This window comes from Gobio gobio (assembly GCF_949357685.1).
Source record: "Gobio gobio genome assembly, chromosome: 12".
NCBI lineage: Eukaryota > Metazoa > Chordata > Actinopteri > Cypriniformes > Gobionidae > Gobio > Gobio gobio.
Window position 1 is genome coordinate 19,296,270 of NC_137105.1, and position 24,937 is coordinate 19,321,206.

Genomic DNA, 24,937 nt, shown 5'->3' on the forward strand with positions numbered 1-24,937 from the left:
CTTTCTGGAGCAACGCGATGAAACAGGCAAACTAAACAAAAACAATTCACAATGTTTTATTAGAATATTGCTCTCTTTATAATGTTATGTAATATGACAGTCCCAATCATAGTTATTATTAGTTTTGCAGTGCTGTTTGAGCTGCGTGCAGTGAAGCTTGTTACAACCCTATCGTTTGTGTTTTGTGACATCTGTATTGTTTTGTGAATCTCTGGGTGCATTCCATTCGACAGGGTCCCTACGCACTGTTCACTGCTCCCTACTCCCTGAGCACGGTATATCAGGTGAAGTGGACTTCGCTGACAATAATCGCTCATTTGGAACGCCCTGCAACGTCATCAAAGAAAGGCAACGATGGGTGCAGATTATGATATAACATAAATTAATATTGTAATTTACTTTACTTTCAAATTGAAAACCATATAATAAGCATATATACATTTACAAAACACACAGTATAGGCTATCTAAAACATATAGCCTAATCAAAACATTGTCCATTAGTTTTATTAGTTTACTTATAACCTGTATTGACTATGAACAGATTTGAAGCTGCACCTGTCATTCAATATGAAAATACTTTGATTTGGTTAACTATGTATATAGGCTATTCTTAATGGTCTTTGTAGCGGTCTCGTCTCGTGCGTTTTCTTTCCCAAGTGCAGCTGCACAGTAAACATTCCTGAGGTAAATAAAGTAAAATATAAAACATGACAGCCCTCAGGTGCTTCTCAACACTTTTAATTTGTTTACATATTCTTAAAATATAATATACAAATGTAACAGTTATGGCCATAACCATTCATAAATACGCTAGTTTGTATAATAACTATGAATATTCAAATGCATATGTAAACTCCTTAATCGCAGAGCTGTTTAAAAACTCCAACCAACGGCTCTGCACCATCATTAGTTCAGACAGGTGATGCATGCGACGCGCAAAGACATTTGGGTGATTTTCACTCTACTTCCTGTGAAGTGATGTATCGATGTTCCCTTCTTCCCTGCGCCGTTCGCAGTACCCTTCGGACTGAACATGTTCGCTCCCTTTGGATTGGAATCTCACTTAAGATGGCGGAATACCCTCTGAAGTCCACTTCGCAGTCCACTTACGGTCGAATGGAACACACCTTCTGTGTGTGTGTGTCCAGGAAGTTCATCTAATTGGTTCCTGCAGGCTGATTGATGCTTTGTCCTGATTGGTCCCCAGTACTTTAAAAAGCATGTCATCACTTCCTCTACCCGGAGAGAGAGAGAGAACCAGACACCCTGTATAGTGCAGAGTGTGTTTGAGTGTTAAGAGAGTTTGAATGTGTTAAGAATATTAGAGACTGTGAGTATTTCTGGTTTGTTTAGATTGAACCCTGTTTGTATCAGAGGAACTGTGTTGGTATATTTGACCCTTTGCCTGTTTTCTGACACTGATTTGGACTGCCCTTTTCAGTTTGTTTGCCTGGTTGTACATATATTGTAAATACTGATTATTTGGGAAAGTAGGGAGTCTGACGCCATTTTTGTTTATTGTAAACTACTTTTGATCTCTGTTTTTGGTTAGGGAGTTAGGTTTGTATATTGTATTTTCCTTTTCTTTTCTTTGATGATGATAAACGGCATGCTTTACTACAGCGTTAATTTTTTAACCAAACGCATCCTATAGGAGATGAATCAGATATAGATAAGCCTACCTTCACAAAATAAACCCAGCATTACAACTTACATTTGAACTAAACAAAAGGCTGCGAATGCACACGCAAACTTATAGCCATGATGAAGGTGTAACTCCAGCTGTAAAATGGTCACACACTAATTTGTTCGCTACATCTGTTTTAATATGAAAAATCTGTAATTTTCATATTTATGGGGTCTTTAAAGAAGATCCATATGGTTTGGACATAAAATGTTCAGTTTTTCTTGTAAGAGTCTGCTAAGAAGAAGAAGAACAAAGACAAAAAGACCACTCAGCCCAATGCAGCTATCCATCCAAAGTTTTTTTTGTCTTGTACTTACGCATATAAACGCATTTTCATATATGATTATTTTCCCCTCTCTCCTCCCCATACATTATTCACTCTGAAAAATGTAGTTGAATATTTGATCTTCATACAGAAACTCTCAATATGCTCTCTGAAAACACATATTAATAATTTGCAGCCAATGTGGCATTGAGCTCTCCAGATAGGGATGGTGATCTGTTTAGCGAGGCATTATGGGTAAAATGACCCATAAGTATCAGTCTGCCCCCTCTGACCGCTCGTCTTCAGGTAGCACCCTCTTCTGTCTCCATGCATCACTTCTTCTGTTCATGCATTATGGAGTCACAGCCACAGCCTTCACTCCCAGATGTGTATCATGAGCAGTGTTGGGCACGTTACTTTAAAAAAGTAATTAGTTATAGTTAATAGTTACTTCTTACAAATAGTAACTGAGTTAGTAACTGAGTTACATCATTATAAAAGTAACTAATTACCAGGGAAAGTAATTACTGCGTTACTTTTTTTTCTTTTCTTCAAATGTTCAAATATGTCAAATAACTTGGATGCCCCCAAAATTAGATATGTTAAATGAATGAATTGGACACTAAATAGAATAAATTATTATTATAAAACATTGTACATTAATGTACACTATTGTAATGATGCTGTGGGACAATGTGAGACACCTATCAAATTAAATGCAGTAGGCCTACTATAGTGTAAATATTGTGTAAATATTATCAGTACTATACTTTCCTTTGGTAGTGGAGCTCACGTTATCACCTGGGTTTTTAGCCACTAATGTTGTGGCATATGATGATGTGAGGCGCTTCAGAGTCACTTGCCACCGGCGTGGAGAGACTCTTTCCTCCTGGGCATAAGTTGAACGTTACATAAATATTCAACGAGGGAAAAGTAGCGCTTATACTTCCAGTTTGCGAAAGCTACCTTTGAAGTCGTTGGACCATCGCTGAATGTGCATATGCGTGTGCGTCATAGGTGTGTGTGTGTGTGTGTTTGAACCATAGACCGTGAAAAAAATAGGTGTGAACTCAACCTATCAACTTCAACCTTGTCTCCCACCCACCAATCATCATCAGTTATGTGTAATACCGCACCCACCCACAACACGCATGGCTGGTGCGCGCGCACGCACACACAAGCACACACACACGTTGCAGGTCCGACTGACAGAGAGCCTGTTCAGATGAAAAGCGCTTCAGTGAGCTCAATTATAGTAACGCGACTAACGCCGCATTTTTTTTCCTCAGTAACGCTAACGGCGTTGTAACGGGAGAAACAGTAATTCGTTTGATTACTCGTTACTGAAAAAAATAATTCCGTTAGTAACGCCGTTTATCTGTAACGCCGTTATTCCCATCACTGATCATGAGCATGAATAAATAAAACAACCCCTTTTCTGTGATTGTGCACATGTTTGTGTGTGCATAACTGTATTTGTGTTTGCACTGAAGAAGTGTGCAGCAGTGTTAATCTGTATGTGTTTGTGTCAGACTGTGAACAGAGTGCTAGTGTTTTTCTTCCAGGTAGTGTGATGTGAATTGAATTATCAGGCATGGCCTCTGGCGAGCACTGTCAATTCTGTTACTGTGCAGTCTATGCCTGAAATATGCAAGGAGAGCAAAGAGCAGCGAATCACGCATGCACACATTTACACGTACATAATATGCATCAATTTTACACCGACCTGCTTTGAAAAGCTCAGTGCTGTTGTGATAAGGAGGTGTAATTGTCAGTATGCATGTAAACATGGATTTCCGACAGGTCTATGGAGACTAACAATTTGATGAGTCTATTGAGGCTAATGGTTTGCTGTTCAGATAGACTGTTTTGGATAATTGGCTTCTGCAAGCGAGTGGTTCAGATTACGCTGGGATAATGCAATGTTTGCTGCTGAAATTCAGTCTCTCTCTCTCGTTATCCTTCACAAACATTCTTCGTTTGCTCTGTCCTCTTATCTATAGGGTCCTTTAATCCATATAATGAATCCATCCCCTCTGTTATCCTCTCCCTCCCTCTGGGTGTTTGATACTAATTAATGGGCTCGAAATTATAACATGCTTTGACATATATCACTTGGCACCGTGGCCTAGATCTTCAATGCCTAAAGGGGAATCTCTTATTGAAACATACTCACACATGATCGCTGTTCATTCTATTTATGGCACTTTCCATGAATAGGACACAAAATAGGTCCAGCACCTCTCGAAGTAATTTGTTTGAACAAATTGTTAAATGTGGTGCTTAACCTTTAGAAGATGTGGATTGTCAACCTCAGTCTTTTTATTTTCCATATTTTGCCAATATTAAATGCACCATTTTATTTTATTTTTTTAAATTTGCAGCCCTGTTATCAGTCTGCTAGTTTGTTTGCTAGTCTAGCTAGTTTGAGTTCAATGGTTGGTTTGGAATAATTGATAAACTTAGAAGCCAATAACTTGAATGACAGGGTTGTTCATAAATGGTGGGACAAAGCTAAATTGATTTTTTTTGGCAATTCAAATTCGTCATAAGTCGCACTGGTATATTTGTGGCAATAGCCGACAATACATTGTATGGGTCAAAATTATCGATATTTCTTTTATGCCAAAAATCATTATGATATTAAGTAAAGTTCATATATCAAAAGGTCTAAAGGCACACCCTACGCCCAAATATATATGTTGTTATTGAACATAAATGTAGCAACAGATTTTATGTGAAAATAAATCATAAAAGTGGTTGTGTTTAAAATTTGTATAAATGTGTGAGGTGGCAAGGCGGGCGCTACGGCAAGTTTTTGTGCCATCTAGTGCTTTAGATGAGAATACAAGCAAATGCGCCTTTTACCCCGGTGCGCCTTTAGCTCTGTTGTACCTAGGGTGACCACCTGTCCCGCTTTGCGTTGTACCGCACAGCATTTTCACCCCTTGTCCCGCATGTCGCATATTGAGAAAATATCCCGCATTTTCACCAGTCTGTTGATTTTTAATGATCATATTGAGAAAACATGCATGCATTCTTTTGCCTTTTTAAGAAAGCATTTTATTTATTATTTTTGCGGCATCGTTTTTCACTTATAGTTTGGGGTTGTTATGAATGTTTTTTTTTAAATACAGTAGAAATATAGTATATATATATATATATATATAAATTATATTTCTACTGTATTTAAAAAAAACCCATTCATAACAACCCCAAATTTTCATGTAGCTGCATTTGTATATTATATACATATTATGTAATAATTATATCAAATATATATATATATATATATATATATATATATATATATATATATATATATATATATATATATATATATATATATATATATATATATATATATATATATATATATAAAAACTACACCCCCCCCAAAAAAAAGTATTTATATATATATATATATATATATATATATATATATATATATATATATATATATATATATATATATATATATATATATATATATATATATATATATATATATATATATATATATATATAAATTAATATTCAAGATTAACTAATTTAATGTTGTTTTATTTGTTTCTTTATTTAGTTGGATTTTAGTTGCACTTGGTCAGAACTGTTTCAAAAGTAGTAGTTGCATGATGCCTGCTGCCTTTGGGCTCAGTGATGTTGAATTTAAGATTATACAACAGTTTCAGGTTATGTTTTAGTGTTGGTAACATGTCCCACATTGTCCCACACAAACTTAGTAATCGTCCCACATTTGGTTTGTTTGATGGTGGTCACCCTAGTTGTACCCTATATATCATTTGTGCTAACCATAAATAATATATATAATTTGTGCTCCATTGCTAACAACGCAATTAGGGCAGGGCACGGATGGCCTAATAAAAAATCATAAATGGCCTTTGGAGATGAGGATCAAACACTGATTACACAGTGCCTCTGTTCCTTCCTCTACACTGGTTTGTGTTCTATGTGAATTAGGAAATGGCTTGACAGATTACAGTGCCCTCTCCGCTGTTCATGCCTTTGTCTTTGAAACTCACGCCTTGATCTATCCACTCGTTCTTTCTTCCTCTTATTCAAGGCTGCGCTCCATTTGATTATGCCTTAAGTATTAAAGAGACGGAAGTCTGACAACATGAAAAAAAATTCCGCTTTAGATTTTGAGGGCCTAAAAATGACACCTCCTTTCATGTATAAGTTGTTTAGTCTTCTTCACACTTGCTGTTTCTCTCTTTCTTCTTTCTGATTTAGCCACTGGTCCTAATCCTCAGATGGTAGTGTGTGCCAGTTACCAGCCATTGCACTTGCTGGAGAAGAGGACTTCAGTGCTTACAAGGATGGTAAGCACTTGTTTTTCAATCAAGTTTTTTCATGTACTATACACTACCTTTCAAAAGGTTTTTTTTTTTTTTTAAATAAACTTTTATTTAGCAAGGATGCATTGAATTGATCAAAAATGTCAGTAACATTATATAATAAATATGTTTAAAATAAATGCTGTCATTTTAAAGTTTTCTATTACTATCTGAGAATCCTAAAAACAAGTATATTAGTTTCCACAAAAATATGAAGCAGCACAACTGTTTTCAACATTGAGCACCAAATCAGCTTAGTAGAAGAATGTTTTCTGAAGGATCATGTGACTGAAGACTGGGGTAATAACTGCTGAAAATTCAGCTTTAACCATCACTGAAATTATATTTTAAAATATATTTAAATAGAAAACAGTCATTTAAAATAGTAAAATAATAGTTTTAAATAATATTCCATAGAATTTTTTATCAAATAAATGCAGCCTTGATAAGCATAAACGATTTCTTCCAAAAACATAACAAATCTGACCAACCCCAAACTTGGAACAAAATAATATAATATAATATAATATAATATAATATAATATAATATAATATAATATAATATAATATAATATAATATAATATAATATAATATAATATAATATAATATAATATAATATAATATAATATAATATAATATAATAAAATATATAAAAGCAATAACATTGAATAGCAAGAGAATGGGGTCACCCTTGTGATATGACACAAGGCAATATGGATTCTTGCTTTATTAGCTTTAGACCAATATCCCAGCTTGTTTGATATTACTCCTCCACTGCGCACACTTACCTAAAGCTCATTAATGTAAAACCTGCCACAAATGGTACTCTCGCTCCCTCTATCTTAGTCTCAAGCAATATTTGGCTCTGTTTGGATTAGTGCTGGCTGTCTAATCTGCTATTAAGTTTCTCTTCTATAATCTATGATTGTTGGTGGGTGTGTTCTCCAGGCTGATTCGTCTGAGAGTTTGAGGCAGTATGGGCTCTCTCTGCTCTTCAGTCATCCTGTGCTGCTCACCTGCACTCGAGACTGCCCCCTGGTGGCCCCTCCCAAGGCACCCCCAGTTCCTCAATGGAAACTTGTCCGCCCCCGCAAGCAGACTAACATAACTGATGAACCCAAGGGTAAGACGTGTGTGTTTATGTGCACATGTGTTTTAATTTCTCATGTAATTATTATGATAATTGCTTGGGTTGGATCAAACTGATGTTTACGCCCTTTAGAACCCCCTGTTCAGAAGCCAGCGCAGTTCATTGAGGTTTCCAGCCCCTTCATCAACTTCAAACTCATGACTATGGCCGCACATGACATGTAAGCTCTGTGTGTGTGTGCGTGTGTGTGTGTGTGTGTGTGTGTGTGTGTGTGCAAACTAAGCTACCAATTATTTCAGGAAAATAGCCAAGCTAACTTGAAAACTAGAGAAAGTCACTATTGTATTTACTTAGCTGCACATGCAGGTGTTTAACTTAATAAAGACCTTCTTTATTGCTGGCAAATAATAGGATGCATTTCCAGATATAGTGTCCAGAATTTAATGTAGGTATGATCAGGGGACGACAACTAGGAACAGTGTGTGTGATGAATAGTTCACCTAAAAATGAAAATGAATTTCGTCATTTACTCATGTTGTTCAAAACCTGTAAGACCTGTATTCTTTCTTCTGTGGAAATGTCCTTTTTTGGCAATACAATGGAAGTCAATGGTATCTTTATCTGTTTTGGTTATCAATTTTTTTCTAAAATTCCTCATCTGCGGTGCATGGAAGAAAGTCAAACAGGTTTTGGAATTACATGGGAGAATGACAGAATTTTTATCTATTTAAAGAGATAACAGAAAATGAAATCTTTAATTCAATTCATATCAATTCACATTTATTTGTATACCGCTTTTCACATATCGTTTAAAAGCAGCTTCACAGAAAATGCATGCGTCTACATTACAATTTCAAGTGATTTGTTATCAGAGGAGACTGTGTCCAAGTTATGTATTTCAGAAATGTACATATACAAAGCACACAGTTAGCTAACAATGTATTTTTAATCAATATAGAAATTAATTAAGGCACAGACAATTGGCTAAGTGAAATAAGAATACATGTTGTTAGCAATGATTAGGGTATATAGAAATTTTGCGTGTTGATGCAGTGCTGTGTCATCTGAAGTCCTCGCAGGAGTTGGAGTCGTCTCTTCACAGGTGATGGTCATCTGAATTCTTCATAAGAGGCTGGATCCAGACTGGAGCTGGGCGTCCCGAGATAAAACAGAACAGGAAAATAATTAGCGTAGCTGCTGTTCAAAGCATTAAGCAAAGACAATCATGTGCACTGATATAACTGGAGTACAAGGTTATGGGATGCATTAAGTGAATGCTTGGCTAAAGATATGCATATTTAATGTAGATTTAAACTGGGAGAGTGAGTCTGAGCCCCGGACATTATCAGGAAGGCTGTTCCAGAGTTTAGGTGCCAAATATGAAACTGTTCTCCCTCCTTTAGTGGACTTAGATATCCTAGGTACTACCAGAAGCCCAGAGTTTTGTGATCTTAAAGAGCGAGATGGATTGTAAGGCGAAAGAAGATCAGTTAAATACACAGGAGCTAAACTGATTAGGCCTTATAGGTCAGTAGCAATACTTTATTATTGATACGGAACTTAATAGGTAACCAGTGTAGAGATTATAAAATTGGTGTTATATGATCATATTTTCTTGACCTAGTAAAAACTCTAGTAGCTGGATTTTGGACTAATTGTAACCTGTTTATTGAGGATGCAGGACAGCTTTAGATGTCCCTAACCATTTTTTCAAGACCTCTAATTTTTCACAGTAAATACAAATGTCTGACAAATTTCACACTAAATGCTCTTTTTGTTCCCATTACTGTTTTAGAGTGAGAAATCATTATTTCTTGTCTAGACATGCTTTCTTGTCCAGACTGAATCACAAAATGCTTAATGAAGAGTCAATGGAAATAACAGATTCAAAATATCTATTTGCAAAACAGGCATCACCAGCTCAGATTCTAAACAGAGCTAATGATGTCCGACAGAAAATGCCGGACATTTGTAGTGAGGCTACTACTTAACACTGTATGTGTACACGAGTGCATTTATGTATGTACTGTATGTGTACATTTCTCTATAGGCCCAGTGGTAAAATGACTACTTTGCTTTTTCATAACAATCAATTGATAATACACAATTTCTCAGATACATCAGTGGGAAACCTGAACCTAATGGAAAGGTTTTGGTCTGTCATGTCATAACTGAACCAATGACATAGCTGCATCCCATCAGACATGAATTTTAGAGTGTCTCAATATGAGCTTTGTTTTAACTCCAGGTATTTTTTCTTTAGTTGCACGTGTGAGTACATTAGTACACTGAGTGCTAAAAGCAGTAATTGGCTGAGTGGGAGGGTCAGACAAGGACAGAGACTGGTTCTCATTGTGCTGCTCTCGAGCACAAGACATATTCAGTCATACTTTCGTAATCTGTATATCTTTAGAGCACAATAAATGTGTGTTTAACCTCAGAAATTGGTGGTTTTGTTTTACTTTTTTCTTGGTTAAGCTCAAAATATGTAGGGTTAAGCATAAAACATACAAAATAATGTTTGTTATTAAATTATTTGATTTGTGTGTCTGTTTTTAGGGAGCAGGGAGGTGTAAAGAGGGGTGGGTATAACTCTAATCTCTCCTCCTTTTCTGAAATGGATGATACTGAAGATGACCACAATCGGAATGACATCACCCAGAACAGCCTCAATACACTTGACATGACTGAAACCACTCAGGTATGCCTAAAGCCGTGGTCACACTAGACTTTGAGCTTGGGAAATTTTTTCGCACACTGCTATGGTGTATGACGTCACTCTCTGAAGCGTGTTTTTTATAAACATGAATTCAACATATAACAAATAGTACTACACTCAAAATTTTTAAAAATATACAATCTACTCGACTTTACTGCAAAAATTAATTCAGCCAAGAGGTCACACCGCGATATATCGATCTTCTACTGGTCACAAGTCGTCACGTGAACGAAGCGAAATGCAAAACTTTGCGCATGAGCTTGCGTTTTCGATCTGACACATTCACACGCGTTTGAATGGAAGTCAATGGAACGAAATGTGCAGTGTGACCGCCCGTTAAGGGAAATGGATTGTAACCCTCTTGATGCAAGCGCTGTCTTAAGAGACAGGATCTTAATCTCAACTGACTGCAATGGCTCAAAGGGTACTCTCTGTAGGGCTGTTAAAACCACAGAGAGGTCCCAAGAGGGAAAGAGGCGTGGTCGGGGATGATTCAACCTCCTCGCACCCCTCAGGAACCTGATGACCAGGTTGTGCTTTTCGACAGATGTGCAGCGATAGAGGCAACATACACTTTCAGGGTGGAGTTAGACAGCCTTCACTCCAGCCCTACTTGCAGGAAAGAAAGCACTGCTCTGATCAGGCATTTATGGGGGTCTTCCTGGAGGGGAGAACACTAATCAATGAACAGGCTCTAGCTTGAGTGATAGTGTCTACCATCATCGGTGGCAGGCCACTTAAGTCCTCTGTGTGTATATCCTCCGCGGGTGCCATATGGTGCCCTGTCCCTGAGAAAGCAGGTCCTTCCTCAGGGGATTCCACCTGAGAAGGATCAGGTCTGAGAACCAGTTCCAGGTGGGCTAGTAAGGCACAACCATCAAGCTCCTTGTCCTCCCTGACTTTGCACAGTGTCAGTGTGTGCAGGCTCACTGGCTCACTAAAACAACTGGCAGTGGGACCACCCTGGAGAGGCAAACAGGTCCACTTGTGCATCTCCAGATCAGCTGGACCACCTGGAGTTGGAGTCTCTACTCTCCCAGGAGCGTGAGCTGTCGTGAAAGTGCGTCAGCTATTTGAGCTTGCCCCGAATGTGAGCAGCACGAAATCGCTTCTGACTCCAGAGGAGGAGATGGCAGGCGAGTTGCGACATACAACGGGAGCAGAGACCACCCTGACATTGATGCATTTAACGGTCAATGTATTGTCTGTTCGGAACAGCACATGCTTGTCCTGCAGCGATGGTCGAAACTGGCGCATGTCCAGCAGTACTGTTAGCAACTCGAGGCAATTGATATGCCACTGCAGTCAAGTTCATGTCCAGGAGCCAGAGGCCCGTTGCATACAGCACCCAAGCCCCTGTTGGAGGCATCTGTTGTGACAACAACATGCCTGGACACTTGTTATAGGGGAACTCCGGCCCGTAGAAACTCAAGGTCTGAAAGTGTAGAAACAGTCTGACATCTTGTCTGCCACTAAGGTAAACCAGATGCTGCTGAACCTTAGGGGACGTCGGGCAAATCGCATCGCTGAGTTTAATCGTCCAAATGGATAAACTTCAGCCATACCCACGGTGGTTTCCAGAGACGGTTCCTGAGAGAGAGAGTGGCTAGAGACACGTCAGGAGGCGTTGTGTCCTCGAACCACGGACTCCTGACTGCTGACGAAAGAAGAGGGGGATGAGAACGTCGCCCATTGTCAAACCGCATCTTTTGGGGCCCAGAGATTGAGGAAACTGCTCTTTTGTTTTTGCTTCTATTTCTGTAATGCAGAGAACTGCTGGACAAAGTTTTCAACAGCTCACCTTAGAGGCCAGCCTGGGAGATGGGGGAGTCAAGAAAGCGAACTTTGATGACTAACTTCTTTGTCTGCCCAAGGGACTGCACAGTGACTTTCCGCGCTCGGAGGGCGAGGTCCATCGCTGTACGCAGCTCCTGCATCAACCGTGGGTCAGAACTACCCTTGTGTGGCTCTTTGAGTGCTTTGGTCGATATACCTGCAGGAGGGCCATAGCATGCAGGAGGCAGCCTGTCCAGCAGTACTGTATGGTGACCCCAGCAAGCAGCAGCACTCAACTGCACGCTCCACCAGGGGAACCCCCACGAAACCCCCACGAAACCCTTGGCTGCGCCACCTTTGAGGGTAGTGAGAGTGGAGGAGTCAGGCAGAAAATGGTGCCTTCCACAACTCCTCAGGCACCTCCGGGAAAAAAAGGAACTGGGGCGGGACGCTGCTGTTCAGCATGCCCCGCTCCGAGAAACCAATCGTCCAACTGCAAGCATTCGGGACAGGATGGAAGGTTCCACTCGAGCCCGGTGCTTGTGGCGGCCCCAGGAAAGCATGGCCATCACCTTTGGGTCAGACTCAAACACTACTACGCTCCCCGATGGGGGCATCGCATCCAAGCCTTCATTCCTAGAGGATTCCAGCCCGCCCTCCGATGCAGCAATTGACATCTGATCCTCTGCAGGAGCCCCGAAAGAGATTCTAGGCCCCCATGGTAAGGACCAGCAAGCTCACCTGGAAGCTCCACTGCCTGTGATGCAAAAGAGGAGTGGGAGGGAAGTGGGGATTGACCTGTTGGGAGAGCTCCCACTGTAACCCTGATATCACCCAGTGTATTAACGGAAGTGGCTCTCTGTTGGGTAGAAAGACCAGATTGGGGAATAGCTGAGGGTACTCCCCCTTTTTCTAGGTATTGCAGTCTCGATCTCCTCATCGCGATGGTCATCACCCGCAGTGGCTGAATGACTCATTAATGAACACTTCCTCAGCATGCTTACGGCCCAGACACGTGAGGCTGTGTTCATGGCTGTCAGACAGAGCCAGGAAATGACCGCATCCAGAAAGACACGGGCGGAATGACATCTTGAAAAAGACACTTCACATTTGTGTTTGCTCTTTTAGGGAAATGCTCTTTCAGCACTGAAGTGCACAGGAGAAAAGATTGAAGCACAGTTTTTGTGCAAATGCTCGTTTAGATGAGCAGCCACAGCTGATTGTGCTGTCACACTAACACTCCAGAACTTCTTCCCTCTTGTTCTCCACACAAATAAGATTGACAGAGCGAGTGATCAGATGACTGCTCGGCTCCGAAGCGAAAGCTTGATGTGTGAGTGTTGCACACTGCCTTATATACCCGTATGTATGAGGAGTGGCTTGCGATGCAAATCTCACTCGCCAATGTCCATTGGCTAGTTTTGTTACCACTCAAAGGTGATTTGGCTCTCAGGGGAGATCTGTTCTGTTCTGACGTAAAGTCGAACATGACTGTCTGATAGGGAACATTTCTGATTATCAATTTTGAAAACAATTGTGCTTCTTAATATTTTTGTTGATAGGTCTTTTCTTCTTAGGACAAATTTATAGAAAAACATTTATAGAAATATAAATGTTTTGTAACATTATAATGTCTTTACTCTCATTTTTGATCAATTCAATGCCTCCTTGCTGATTAAAAGTACAAATGTCTTTCAAATCTTACTGACCCCAAACTTTTGAACAGTAGTGTATGTTGTATGAATGGTGACTGCTCTCTCGGAACAGATTCAGTCGAGGGTTTGGCTATACTCCAGGGGTTGCACTGTTGATGTGCAGTGTTTCAGTTTATGCCATCTGTACAAGCAGTGTGCGTCAAAATGTTCTGCTCTCTGGCTGTAATGCGACTGGTGGCCGGGAGACCGAGACAGGCTATGACATCCTCTAACGCCTCTCTTTCCAGCTCCAATGTCACTCTTCCTGTCTCCCTAATCAAGAGACTGCCACTGGCAGATCCAGTATTAGAGTATATATAGAGAGAATGGTAAAAACACGCGTGCCCCGTTACATAAAAGGACAGGTCATGTCCTTGGAATGATATAAAAAGCACCACAATTAGCCTGTCAGTCATCAGAGTGGATGTCTCACAGGGGGGTCAGCTCAGATCGGACTGAGACCGATATCTTCCATGTAGTTTGTAAGATAATTGTCCAAGTGTGTGTGCCTGTGAGATCTAATAGGATTGCTGTACCCTTACAGTAATAGTTCACCCAAAAATAAAATCATCAATGTCATTTGTCTTTCCAAATCCGTATGATTATTTATCCTGGCCACTCTTTTCCATATAATGAAAGTCAATGAAAACTGTTGACAGTGATGTTATTGTTAACAAAAACCAAAGCTATTAAAAATATTTTTTATTTAATTTATGTAATTGTAAAAGCTAAATAGAAAGCTAAATAGAAATATAAAAAAACAAGAACTTATAAAATGACAAAAGCACATAACAAAATTACTAAAACTTAAACTATAAAGTAACAGCTAATTTAAAATACTATTATAATATATAAGTAATACTAAAATAACCCTTTATCCAAAAGGCCCATTCACACAAAGAAAGATAACTATAAAGAGCTATTTTAGCGTATATACCAACACGCGATAACATTATTATAAGCGTGCACTACAGTTATGTCATCTGCCGCTTTAAAAATGCTTGAGTTTTTAAAAGCAGATGCATTTTGATTGTCTTTCAAAGTTTGTATTATTCATCAACTGGAAAAAATATTGTTTTAAAAGTGTTTCCAATGATATCGTTCCTCTGTGCCATTAAACGGTTAGTTCACCCAAAAATGAATTACGCACCCTCATGTCATTCCATGTTCATCTTCGGAACACAAATGAAGATCTTTTTGATGAAATCTGAGAGCTTTCTGTCCCTCCATAGACAGCCTACACAACTGAAACTTTGATACTTCAAAAAGTTCATAAAGAGATTGTAAAACTAATACATATGAATTGAGTGGTTTAGTCCAAATTTTCTGAAGAGACTCGATCACTTTTTATGATGAACAGATTTCATTTAGGCTTTTACTCACATACATAAACATAATCATATAAGACATAAATCATATAAGATACAACGGTGTAAACTATTACAACTTGGCTTGGCTAGGCTATTTATAGGCAAGAGGTTTAGAGATTGGCTGTGATATCAACATAATTATAGTAATATGTTGATTTGTGATTCATTTGTGCTTTCCTTTTTTTTTTGCTTCATATGTTGTGGCTTCAAGCTACTACGACCAGGGACGGATTAACGCATGGGCCTATTGGGCACTAGGTTGTACTTGGTTTTATGATGTACTTGCTCATTATTTATTTATTTTTTATTTCAAATAATAAAAAGTTACATAGTGTACATTTAAGTCCCAGTAGGTATTGGATCATGCCATGAGAAATGAGTGGAGAGGTCACCCGATATGATTTAGACCTTATGATTGAGTTTTTGATAATGTTGTAAGCTAAATTAGGTATAAACAGGAGCTGTTTTACCACAGTAATGTGTGGAATGCGCCATGATGTGTTTACTACCATATTAAAAACACTTCTCCTCTCCTCTCCTCTCCTCTCCTCTCCTCTCCTCTCCTCTCCTCTCCTCTCCTCTCCTCTCCTCTCCTCTCCTCTCCTCTCCTCTCCTCTCCTCTCCTCTCCTCTCCTCTCCTCTCCTCTCCTCTCCTGTGTCACTCAAACACTTATCGTAAACTGTAATGTGTCTCCTCTCCATTCCTCCGTTCCGCTTTCTCCCTGTTCACATAAAAAACAATAACTATACTATAACTATAAAGAGTTCCTTTCTCCCCCTTCTTCTCACCTCAGATCTGTGGTGAGTCACATTCTAACTCTGAATCACTGGTGCTGTCATTCGTTAGATGTGGCATAGAGAGAGCCCCTAATTGCACAGTCGGACGACTCCTCAGGCTTTAAAAGGCTTTCTAAGTGTCACGAGGTTGGGCTCATTCGTGGAAAAAAAGCACATTGGAGAAGTTTCTGAGGCCTTCAGCTGGATTGTTTCCAGGGATCCACACTGTTACTTAAAGGGCAAAAAAAAGAACATTTGAATAGTTTTACAAAAAGGTGTCTCAATTAGCGGGTAAAGACTGACATGCTAATTTAACCCATGTCCTCTAATCCTGTCACCATCCAAGTGCCCTTAATGTTTATGGCACTTGCTCTCCTGTGAGCAGTTAATTGAAGGAGAAAACCCTCTCTGGTGTGAGTCCAGATGTCAGATTAGAGGATTTCTCATCGTGTTCTGGAAGCCAAATGGGCTCAGCACATGCTGACTGGATGAATGTGGACGTTCTCTGTCTCCACTGCCTTCCTCTGCTATGTCTCTCCCAGCTCACCCTGTACACTTTTTATCCCCCCATTTTCCCCCAGGTAACAGCAGAGGACAAGAAAAAGGACAACAGCATCGCCAACGGTAAGACTAGTCTCCATGAGCAATGCCACTGCACAGTCCACACTGTCACTCAAACATTTATCGTAAACTGCAATGTGTCATATATGTAAATAATTGTATGTAAAGCTTATATTAGCCAGTTAAATTTGGCAGTATCTGTTACATATCTCATTTAGCAGTTACAATGATAATTTGAAGTTGAAGATTAGGAAAGCATTACTCACTTTCAATTGAGTGCTTCTGTAACAATGTGCAATAGAAATTAAAGTGAAGTGAAAGAATGAATTTGTAAAGGCAGCCTCACTTATATCCCCCCAGTCATTGTTTAGCCATCAGAGCAGTGAGGCTAATAGCTGCTGTAATGATATGATAGCTGGCTGCCTTCACAATTGCACTTTCTCGTTTATCTCACTCTTCCTCCATCCAATCCGTCTTCTTTTCATCAGCACAAACACAGATGCACACACACCCAGACACATGTCATCATCTCTATCTCTGTGATCATGATCGTGCGCTCGCCCCTCATCACGACAGGCCAATTATGTGCTTTCCCAGAGAGCCCAGTGTGTTGCTTAGTAACACCTGTGGCTAAGTAAATGGAGTGAATGGCTTTGCTACGGCATCTATATTCTCATGGTTTAATACGTCAGAACACCACACTGAGTGTAATGAGTTAAAGCGGCAATATATAACAGTATTTCACTAAATTGGCATAATGAATTGAGTGACATCAATGAAAGAGCATTTATTACATTCAATACTGTGCAACTGATTGGCGTAATGAGCTCTACTGATTGGTACCACTGAGATAATCATGGTATAATCATGAAAGTCTTTTTTTATGACTCACATTTGTAATGTTGCAGTTACTGCTAACTTCACCACATTTTTCAGTAACTCTAGTTCAACTTTTTTCAAAATATTGAAAGGTAACAAACTACTTTTCTAATAAATAGTTGTAGCTTAATCCTATCACTGGTTTATTGCTGGGACAATAATCAAATGAACTCCACTAGAATGCAAATTAACTACTTAATTTGATTCCCTGCACAGAAGTCAGACTAGAAAAATAATCTTACCAAGCAAACTAATCTATCCTAGAAAACTAGCTTAGGCTGGTTTTAAAATGTGTCCCCCCCCCCCCTTTTCAGAGTAGTTGTTCGATTGATCTTTACTGCTATCATGAAATTCATCAAATTAATATATTTTATAAATATGCAATTAAGCTTAAAATTATTTTATTTTAACCCTTTGGTGTCACTTGGAAATTAAACAATTTTTAAAAAAAATGTAATTAAATTGTTTTGTTTTTTTTACTTCATCGGAATGGTACAAAACTTGGTAAAGGTTTTGTAACTTGCCATGTGAACATAAAAAAATGAATGGACATGATTTAAAAAGGTTAAATGGTCCTGAAAAAATGGTCACACTTGTACGGTTCCTGGTCAGAAATGACCACCTTGGAAATTAATAGGAAGCAAATTTTATCTACTGGAAACTGGTATTGCTCCCAAACAAAATCTTACTTTAAATATGTGACCCATGCTGGCAAAATTAGTCGCAATGAGTACATTTTCACAAATTACTTTCACATTCTCAATCAAAAAACCTTCAAAATGATGTATGATTTGTTGGAATCAGACAAAAAAAATGACTAAGCTACACCTGTTTGGAGTTGATAGAGTTAGCAAAGTCAATTTTGAGAAAAGTCGAGTTAAAGTTTTCTGAAGGTTCAAAAACAAAATCACCTAACAATCATACTTTAAAATCCCTGGTAATAACACCAAATATGGCACATACCAAAACCAAAAATCTATAGATTTTTTTCCAATGATACCACGATTGTTTGATACACATTAATGTAACAGACAGACTATATGTTAAGACCTACAGTACCGCAAGGATCTAATATAATATTACACATCAGATGTTTTTGCCCAACAGTTAACCAAACCTTCATTTAAGACATAAGAGATAATGTTTGGATGAATACTTGCCAAGACAGAAATTGTGAAATACTGTAATTCTGTGTTTATTGGGAACAAGTGATGTCTGGGGCGTCATGTACGCTTCGAATCTGTCAGTCAGCACGAGCAAGACATTGATTGGTTCAGACTCATGCCATTGAGAATCGCTATGAATATTCACAAAGTTGTAATGCTGCGCTTTAAAACGATACCAAACTTGTGCTGAGGGGAAGCGCAGCACTTTTGCCTTTTTTCATGGACAAGGCAAAGGTACTCCTCTCCGAAAATGTAAAAATAAAGATTTTAGATGTTTAATTGCTATTTGGAGCATTGGGCATCACTAGACGAGGGCTTAATGAACCAAAATTTACATTTTTCACTTGTTTTGCTTGTAGCTCGTAATCAGCCCATGCACATTACGAATCATTTTTCCAGCACGGGTCACATAATAAACCTCAAATAAACCTAAGGCTTGGAATTTCTCACAGTTTTAAAGTAAAACATGTTTTGAAAAATATATATTTCATATACAGTTTTAAAATACTATTTTTATGCATTTTCATAATAATAAACTTACACTTAAATACCTTTTTTTTTGTTTCACTTTTTTAAACTTTTCACTTCAGCAATAATTTGCCAAGTGTTTTTGAAAAGAAACCAAACTCAAGCCTGAGCTCCAAAGCATTCAAGATTTATCATAACTATTCCATTATTTATATAGTTTAGTACCATCATTTTTTAGTACCATTCATTTCCATTGAAATAATAATTTAAAAAAATTGAGTGCCACGCGAGCAGCACCAGAGGGTTAATCAAATGGCCATAACTCTAACTTATCTCTGATGACTTGTTACAATCGAAATATTCCAATTTCTTAAAATCAACTGTAAGCTCACATTTAGATCTGCCTGTATCCATTCAACAACCGATGAATTGAACCAAGTCCGTATTTTTTTTCTTTTTCGATAGTCCATTTAACTTGGATGTCAGTCACAATACTTAAGAAAAGATTTGTCGCTACTTCCATTTCATCACAACTTGAAATTGAGTAGCTTCCTCAACAGTGCAAATCTTAGTGCCCTTATTAAGTCCTGTATAATGCTAACTGTACAATGTTAAATAATTAAGATTATTAATAAGATGTTTTTTGTTGTTGTTTTTTTTACAGATTTCTCTTGATTTATTTCCATAGATGTTTGATAATGTTTGTAAAAAAGTTAAGCAAATAAAATAGCTTTTATTGTATGGATGTAGTAGCCATGCTACCATTGTATATCTCTATATTTATTCAGAGAATCTCATTTCAAACATCTGTGCAGGAAATTACAAATCACTTCAGGCCTTTGTTATTGCATATCATGATTCATGTGTAATACAGCCTTACTATTTCAGCATTGAAAAAGGCAAGGCCATGTGTATGTGTATTCCTGCCAGCATTTTATTGCTTACTTAGTTTGTAATAGACTATTGTATAACTTTTTTTTCAATCTCCAAGATACGGAAGGTGTGGAGTCTACTTCAGACCCTGACAAAGAGACAGATGGAAAAGATAAGGAGAGGGTGCAGACAGCCAAGGAGCCCAGTGCTGCATTTCTTCAGTCCCAGGATGCATTACCGTCAGACAAACCCCTGCTGCTGAAGACCTGGGTGGACCTGCACAACTTTACTAAATGCTTCCAGTAAGGGTCAATCATCACCAGCAACAGTCTAAGCCATATTATGCTAATCCTTTGCTATTTTGTCACATTAAATCCTCATGCTCTTGAGTTCCTATTAAGCTGCAGGCTGAAATATGCTAATAATCCTGTGTTTTGTAGGACGTTGCTGATTTTCCACAAGCCAAACACATATGCTCATCAATGCAAGACATCACACTTTAAGGTAGGGGTTTGAAGGAAAATACTGTAGCAACATTTATATTAGTGTGCCTGCATATTAATATATTTTTTTTACTACTTTACACTAAAAATACAGTAATATGGTGGAATATTATTGCAATTCAAAATAACTGTTTTCCATTTTAATACATCTATGAATATATTCAATTTATTCCTGTGAGGGCAAAGCTCCTTATTTCTCCAGTGTCACATAATCACAGAATGATGACAGAAATCATTCTAATATGCTGATTTGGTGCTAAAGATACACTGTATTGCTAATATTCACTGTATATTACACTATATTGCTATATTGCAAGTTTTGGGACTCCTGCCTTTACATGCACATGAACTTTAATGACATCCCATTCTTAATCCGTAGGGTTTAATATGGAGTTGGCCCACCGTTTGCAGCTATAACAACTTCAACTCTTCTGCGAAGCCTTTCCTCAAGGTTTAGGAGTGTGTTTATGGGAATTTTTGACCATTCTTCTTGAAGTGCATTTGTGAGGTCAGGAACTGACGAGAAGGCCTGGCTCGCAGTCTCCGCTCTAATTCATCCCAAAGGTGTTCCATCAGGTTGAGGTCAGGACTCTATGCAGGCCAGTCAAGTTCCTCCACACCAAACTCACTCATCCATGTCTTTATGGACCTTGCTTTGTGCACTAGAGCACAGTTATGTTGCAACAGGAAGGGGGCATCCCTAAACTGTTCCCACAAAGTTGGGACTTGGGAGCATGAAATTGCAAAATGTCATACTGAAGTTGACTCCACACCTTCCTTATCTTGGAGATCTTGGAGTGAGTTTGGTGTGGTATGCTGAAGCATTAAGAGTTCCTTTCACTGAAACTAAGGGGTCAAGCCCAACCCCTGAAACCCCAACCCCACACCATAAATCCCCCTCCACCAAACTTTACACTTGGCACAATGCAGTCAGGTAAGTACCGTTCTGGCAACCACCAGACTCATCCAGCGGATTGCCAGACAGAGAAGCGTGCTTCGTCACTCCAGAAAACGCGTCTCCACTGCTCTAGAGTCCAGTGGCGGCATGCTTTACACCACTGCATCCGACACTTTGCACGTGGTGATGTAACTTGGTGATGTAATGCTTGGATGCCCCTGCTGGACCATGAAAACCCATTCCATGAAGCTCTCTACGCACTGTTCTTGAGCTAATCTGAAGGCCACACAAAGTTTGGAGGTCTGTAGCTATTGACTCTGCAGAAAGTTCTGCGCAATGTGCACCTCAACATGTGCTGACCCGCTCTGTGATTTTACGTGGCCTACCACTTTGTGGCTGAGTTGCTGTTCCCAATTGTTTCCACTTTGTTATAATACCACTAACAGTTGACTGTGGAATATTTAGTAGTGAGGAAATTTCACGAATGGACTTATTGCACAGGTGGCAGCCTTTCACGGTACCACGCTGGATTTCACCAAGCTCCTGAGAGCGACCCATTCTTTCACAAATGTTTGTAGAAGCAGTCTGCATGCCTAGCTGCTTGATTTTATACACCTTTTTCTCATGGAACTGATTGGACCACCTGAATTCAATGATTTGGAGGGATGTCCCAATACTTTTGGCAATATAGTGTACATTTCGTATCTATTATCATCAATGTTGAAACAGTTGTGCTGCTTAAAGGGGTGGTAAAACACATTCTTTCGAAGGCTTGATTGTGTTTGTGGGGTGCACTGTAACATGTGTTCATGCTTCGTTTTTAAAAAATTGCATTATTTTTCATATATTTTACCTTTATTCTCCACTGCTCTGTCCCTCCTTGTAAAAACAGTCTGATGGTTTCCAGGTTCTATGAAGCCGGTCCCTCAAAAATACGCAATGGGCTCAGATTGGTTAGCTGGCCCAGTGTGTTGTGATTCGCTAACCGCCTAGTGCACGTTTGTTGGAAACGTCACGGCTCTTACCCTTACCGGTAGACTGTGCTTTGGGTAGTATTAGAAACAATAGCGTCAATAAAACCATACCACTTTGAGCCCGAATCAGACCCAGAACATGATCGAGCAGAATGCACGACCTGTTCCCCTCTGTCTCATACACACATGCATATAACATGTTGTATGTTCAACGCACCCCCGTCCCTAGGAAGGCTGAACAAAGTGGACCTGCAATCCGGATGAAAATAACAGCGTTTCGTCGGCATTGCGGCAACAACACTCCAGCCTACTAACTATACCACAACAACAACGCTTCCCCACAGCAATACAAAATGGCCTCGCCCCCCCTTATTTAATATTCTCGGAGGAGGGGTTTATGTAAATATTGGGGCTGGTGATGTCAGAGACCCTCAAGGAATGTCTAGTTGTCCCTACCGGCCGTTTGCTGTAGTCCTTAGAAATTGATTTCTTTAAAAGCAAATATCTCCCTTTGCTTTAAACTTTGAACATTGTAACTTTGCAGATGTTGTTTATGCTCAAACAGCAACATTACACACTAGCTAACGTTAGAAAAGTGAAATCGTGTTTTACCACCCCTTTAATATTTTTGTGGAAACTTCAATGAATACAAAGTTCAAGAGAACATTAGAAATAGAAATATTTTTGTAATTCTGAATGTCTTTACTGTCACGTTTGACTGTTTAATACAAGTGTAAATCTCTGAGGATTGTTACAGTCAGCAACATGCCATATACTGGGGAAAAGATTTAAGGTTAACCATACTTATTTTAGCTTTCGTTTTTCAGTATACTGGCTAAAAAGGTACCACTTTAAACACAAACATTTTATTTAATAAATAAATTCTAAAAATATATCTAAATCTATTGGATATTTCTATGGTAACTGGAATTTGTTTTCCCCTACGGGTGGGCTGGGGCCCCTTGCTGACTGTATCGATGACATTCAGAATGCATTATCATAAAAACACCTAATACAAGATTGAACTGAACCTGTTGTTGTGGCATTTGTAATGGTGCTTGGTATAATTATGGTATCTGTGGTGGGAGGGATGTTGTGTTAGGAAAGAACATGAAAGTGACTCAATTCTCTGTTAGAACTCTGTCTCCTCTCGACTGTCTGCTGCTGCATTGTCCAACGCTGTGGCCTCCACCCACTCTGTGGCCGCTTCTGCTAGACAACCTGATTCGACTGGAATTGCTTACACACAGGTACACACACTCGCTCAAACACACACACACACACACACACACACACACACACACACACACACACACACACACACACACACACACACACACACACACACACACACACACACACACACACACACATGTTGGGTTTTCATGTTTTATGGGGACTTTCCATAGGCGTAATGGTTTTTATACCGTACATACCGTATATTATATACCCCTACACTGCCCCTGCCCCTAAACCTAACCCTCACAGGAGACATTCTGCAATTTTACATTTTCAAAAAACATCACTTAGTCTGATTTATAAGATGTTTTCCTCATGGGGACCTAAAAATGTCCCCACAAGGATGAGGATTTCGGATATTGCTATCTTTGTGGGGACATTTTGTCCCCATAACGTGATGATTACCAGTCCACACACACACACACACACACACACACACACACACACACACAATAGGTGGTTTTCGATAACCATGCTGTTTTTCCTCTTCTCTCTCTGTTGTGCTGTAATACTGGTGAGCTGGACTTTTTTTTAAACCTTATCCCATGAGAACATGTGGTTTGATTTAATATTTGGTAATTACTGTGAGTGTGAATTTATGTAATGGTGTGTGTGTATTCTATTGTCTCCTGAGATAAATACAAAGCTGAAACGCATTAATATGTGCTGAGGCTGTCCCATTCTGTCCATTGTTCTTCCTTGTCTCAGTCTGCAGATGGAAGAGGTTCTCAGTTCCTGTTTGTAGATAACCTGTTACCCACAGACATTGTCATCGGGTTTTCAGCTTTAGTGCATTGGGGAGAGAGTGTGGAAGAGAGTAAGGACACATGGATACTCTACACACTCGGTTTGTCTTTTCACAACAACAAGGATCCAATCTAATGTGTGTGTCTATTGTGTGCTCAGAAAAGGAGTCATCAACCAGGCCTGGTTCTCTAACAGCTAAGCCTTTCTCATGGAAGAGCATTGTCTTTGAACTCCCAGTGGTGCAGATCCAAACCACTGCTAGTAAAGCTGTGTTACTCTCGCTTCCTCCTGGGTAACTATATCACCACCATTGCTGAATTTTCAGCAGTCATTATTCTAGTCTACAGAATAAAATAGAAATAGAAACTTAAAAAGAACAGCTTTTATTTGAAATAGAAACATTATAAATAACGGTATGAATAAATGTAACATTTATATTGTCATAATTTTGTGTGTGTTTGGTTCAGGTATTCCCTATGTTGTTGCGGACAAAATGTCTCCAAAAGAATGGCAATACCCAGAAAACAACATCATCTAATATGATTTATAAGCTGTACATCTTGTAAATCATATTAGATTATGTTTTTTGAAAATGTAATTTTAAAAAAAAAATGCGGAACGTTTTCTGTGGTGAATAGGTTTAGGTGTAGGGGGTAGAATATAAAGTTTGTACAGTACAAAAATCATTATATCTATGGAAAGTCCTCATAAAACATGGAAACCCACCATATGTGTGAAAAAAAAAATGATGTTGGTATAAATACAATTTTTTTCCACATATATTGTATATATGGAGAAAAAAGTGTTGAAAGTTTTTTCAGTAGTGGGCCAAACCGCTCCGAGGAGAACAGAGGAGAGAGATAAGAAGATGTGTTAAGAAGATACAGAAA

General features: G+C 38.9%; 1 protein-coding gene across 1 annotated transcript in view; it reads left to right on the forward strand.

Annotated features, from left to right (window-relative positions):
* LOC307135669 (androglobin-like) overlaps positions 1-24,937 on the forward strand; it is a gene marked incomplete at both ends in the record, with an annotated part of 47,977 nt that overhangs the window by 5,653 nt on the left and 17,387 nt on the right. Inside the window, 10 exons of the mRNA XM_079832241.1 lie at positions 6,209-6,297; positions 7,262-7,436; positions 7,536-7,623; positions 9,963-10,104; positions 16,321-16,363; positions 19,805-19,988; positions 20,127-20,190; positions 23,198-23,311; positions 24,009-24,117; positions 24,207-24,339. Of these exons, the coding sequence (XP_079688367.1) occupies positions 6,209-6,297; positions 7,262-7,436; positions 7,536-7,623; positions 9,963-10,104; positions 16,321-16,363; positions 19,805-19,988; positions 20,127-20,190; positions 23,198-23,311; positions 24,009-24,117; positions 24,207-24,339 (1,141 nt within the window). The remainder of the gene's footprint in view (positions 1-6,208; positions 6,298-7,261; positions 7,437-7,535; positions 7,624-9,962; positions 10,105-16,320; positions 16,364-19,804; positions 19,989-20,126; positions 20,191-23,197; positions 23,312-24,008; positions 24,118-24,206; positions 24,340-24,937) is intronic.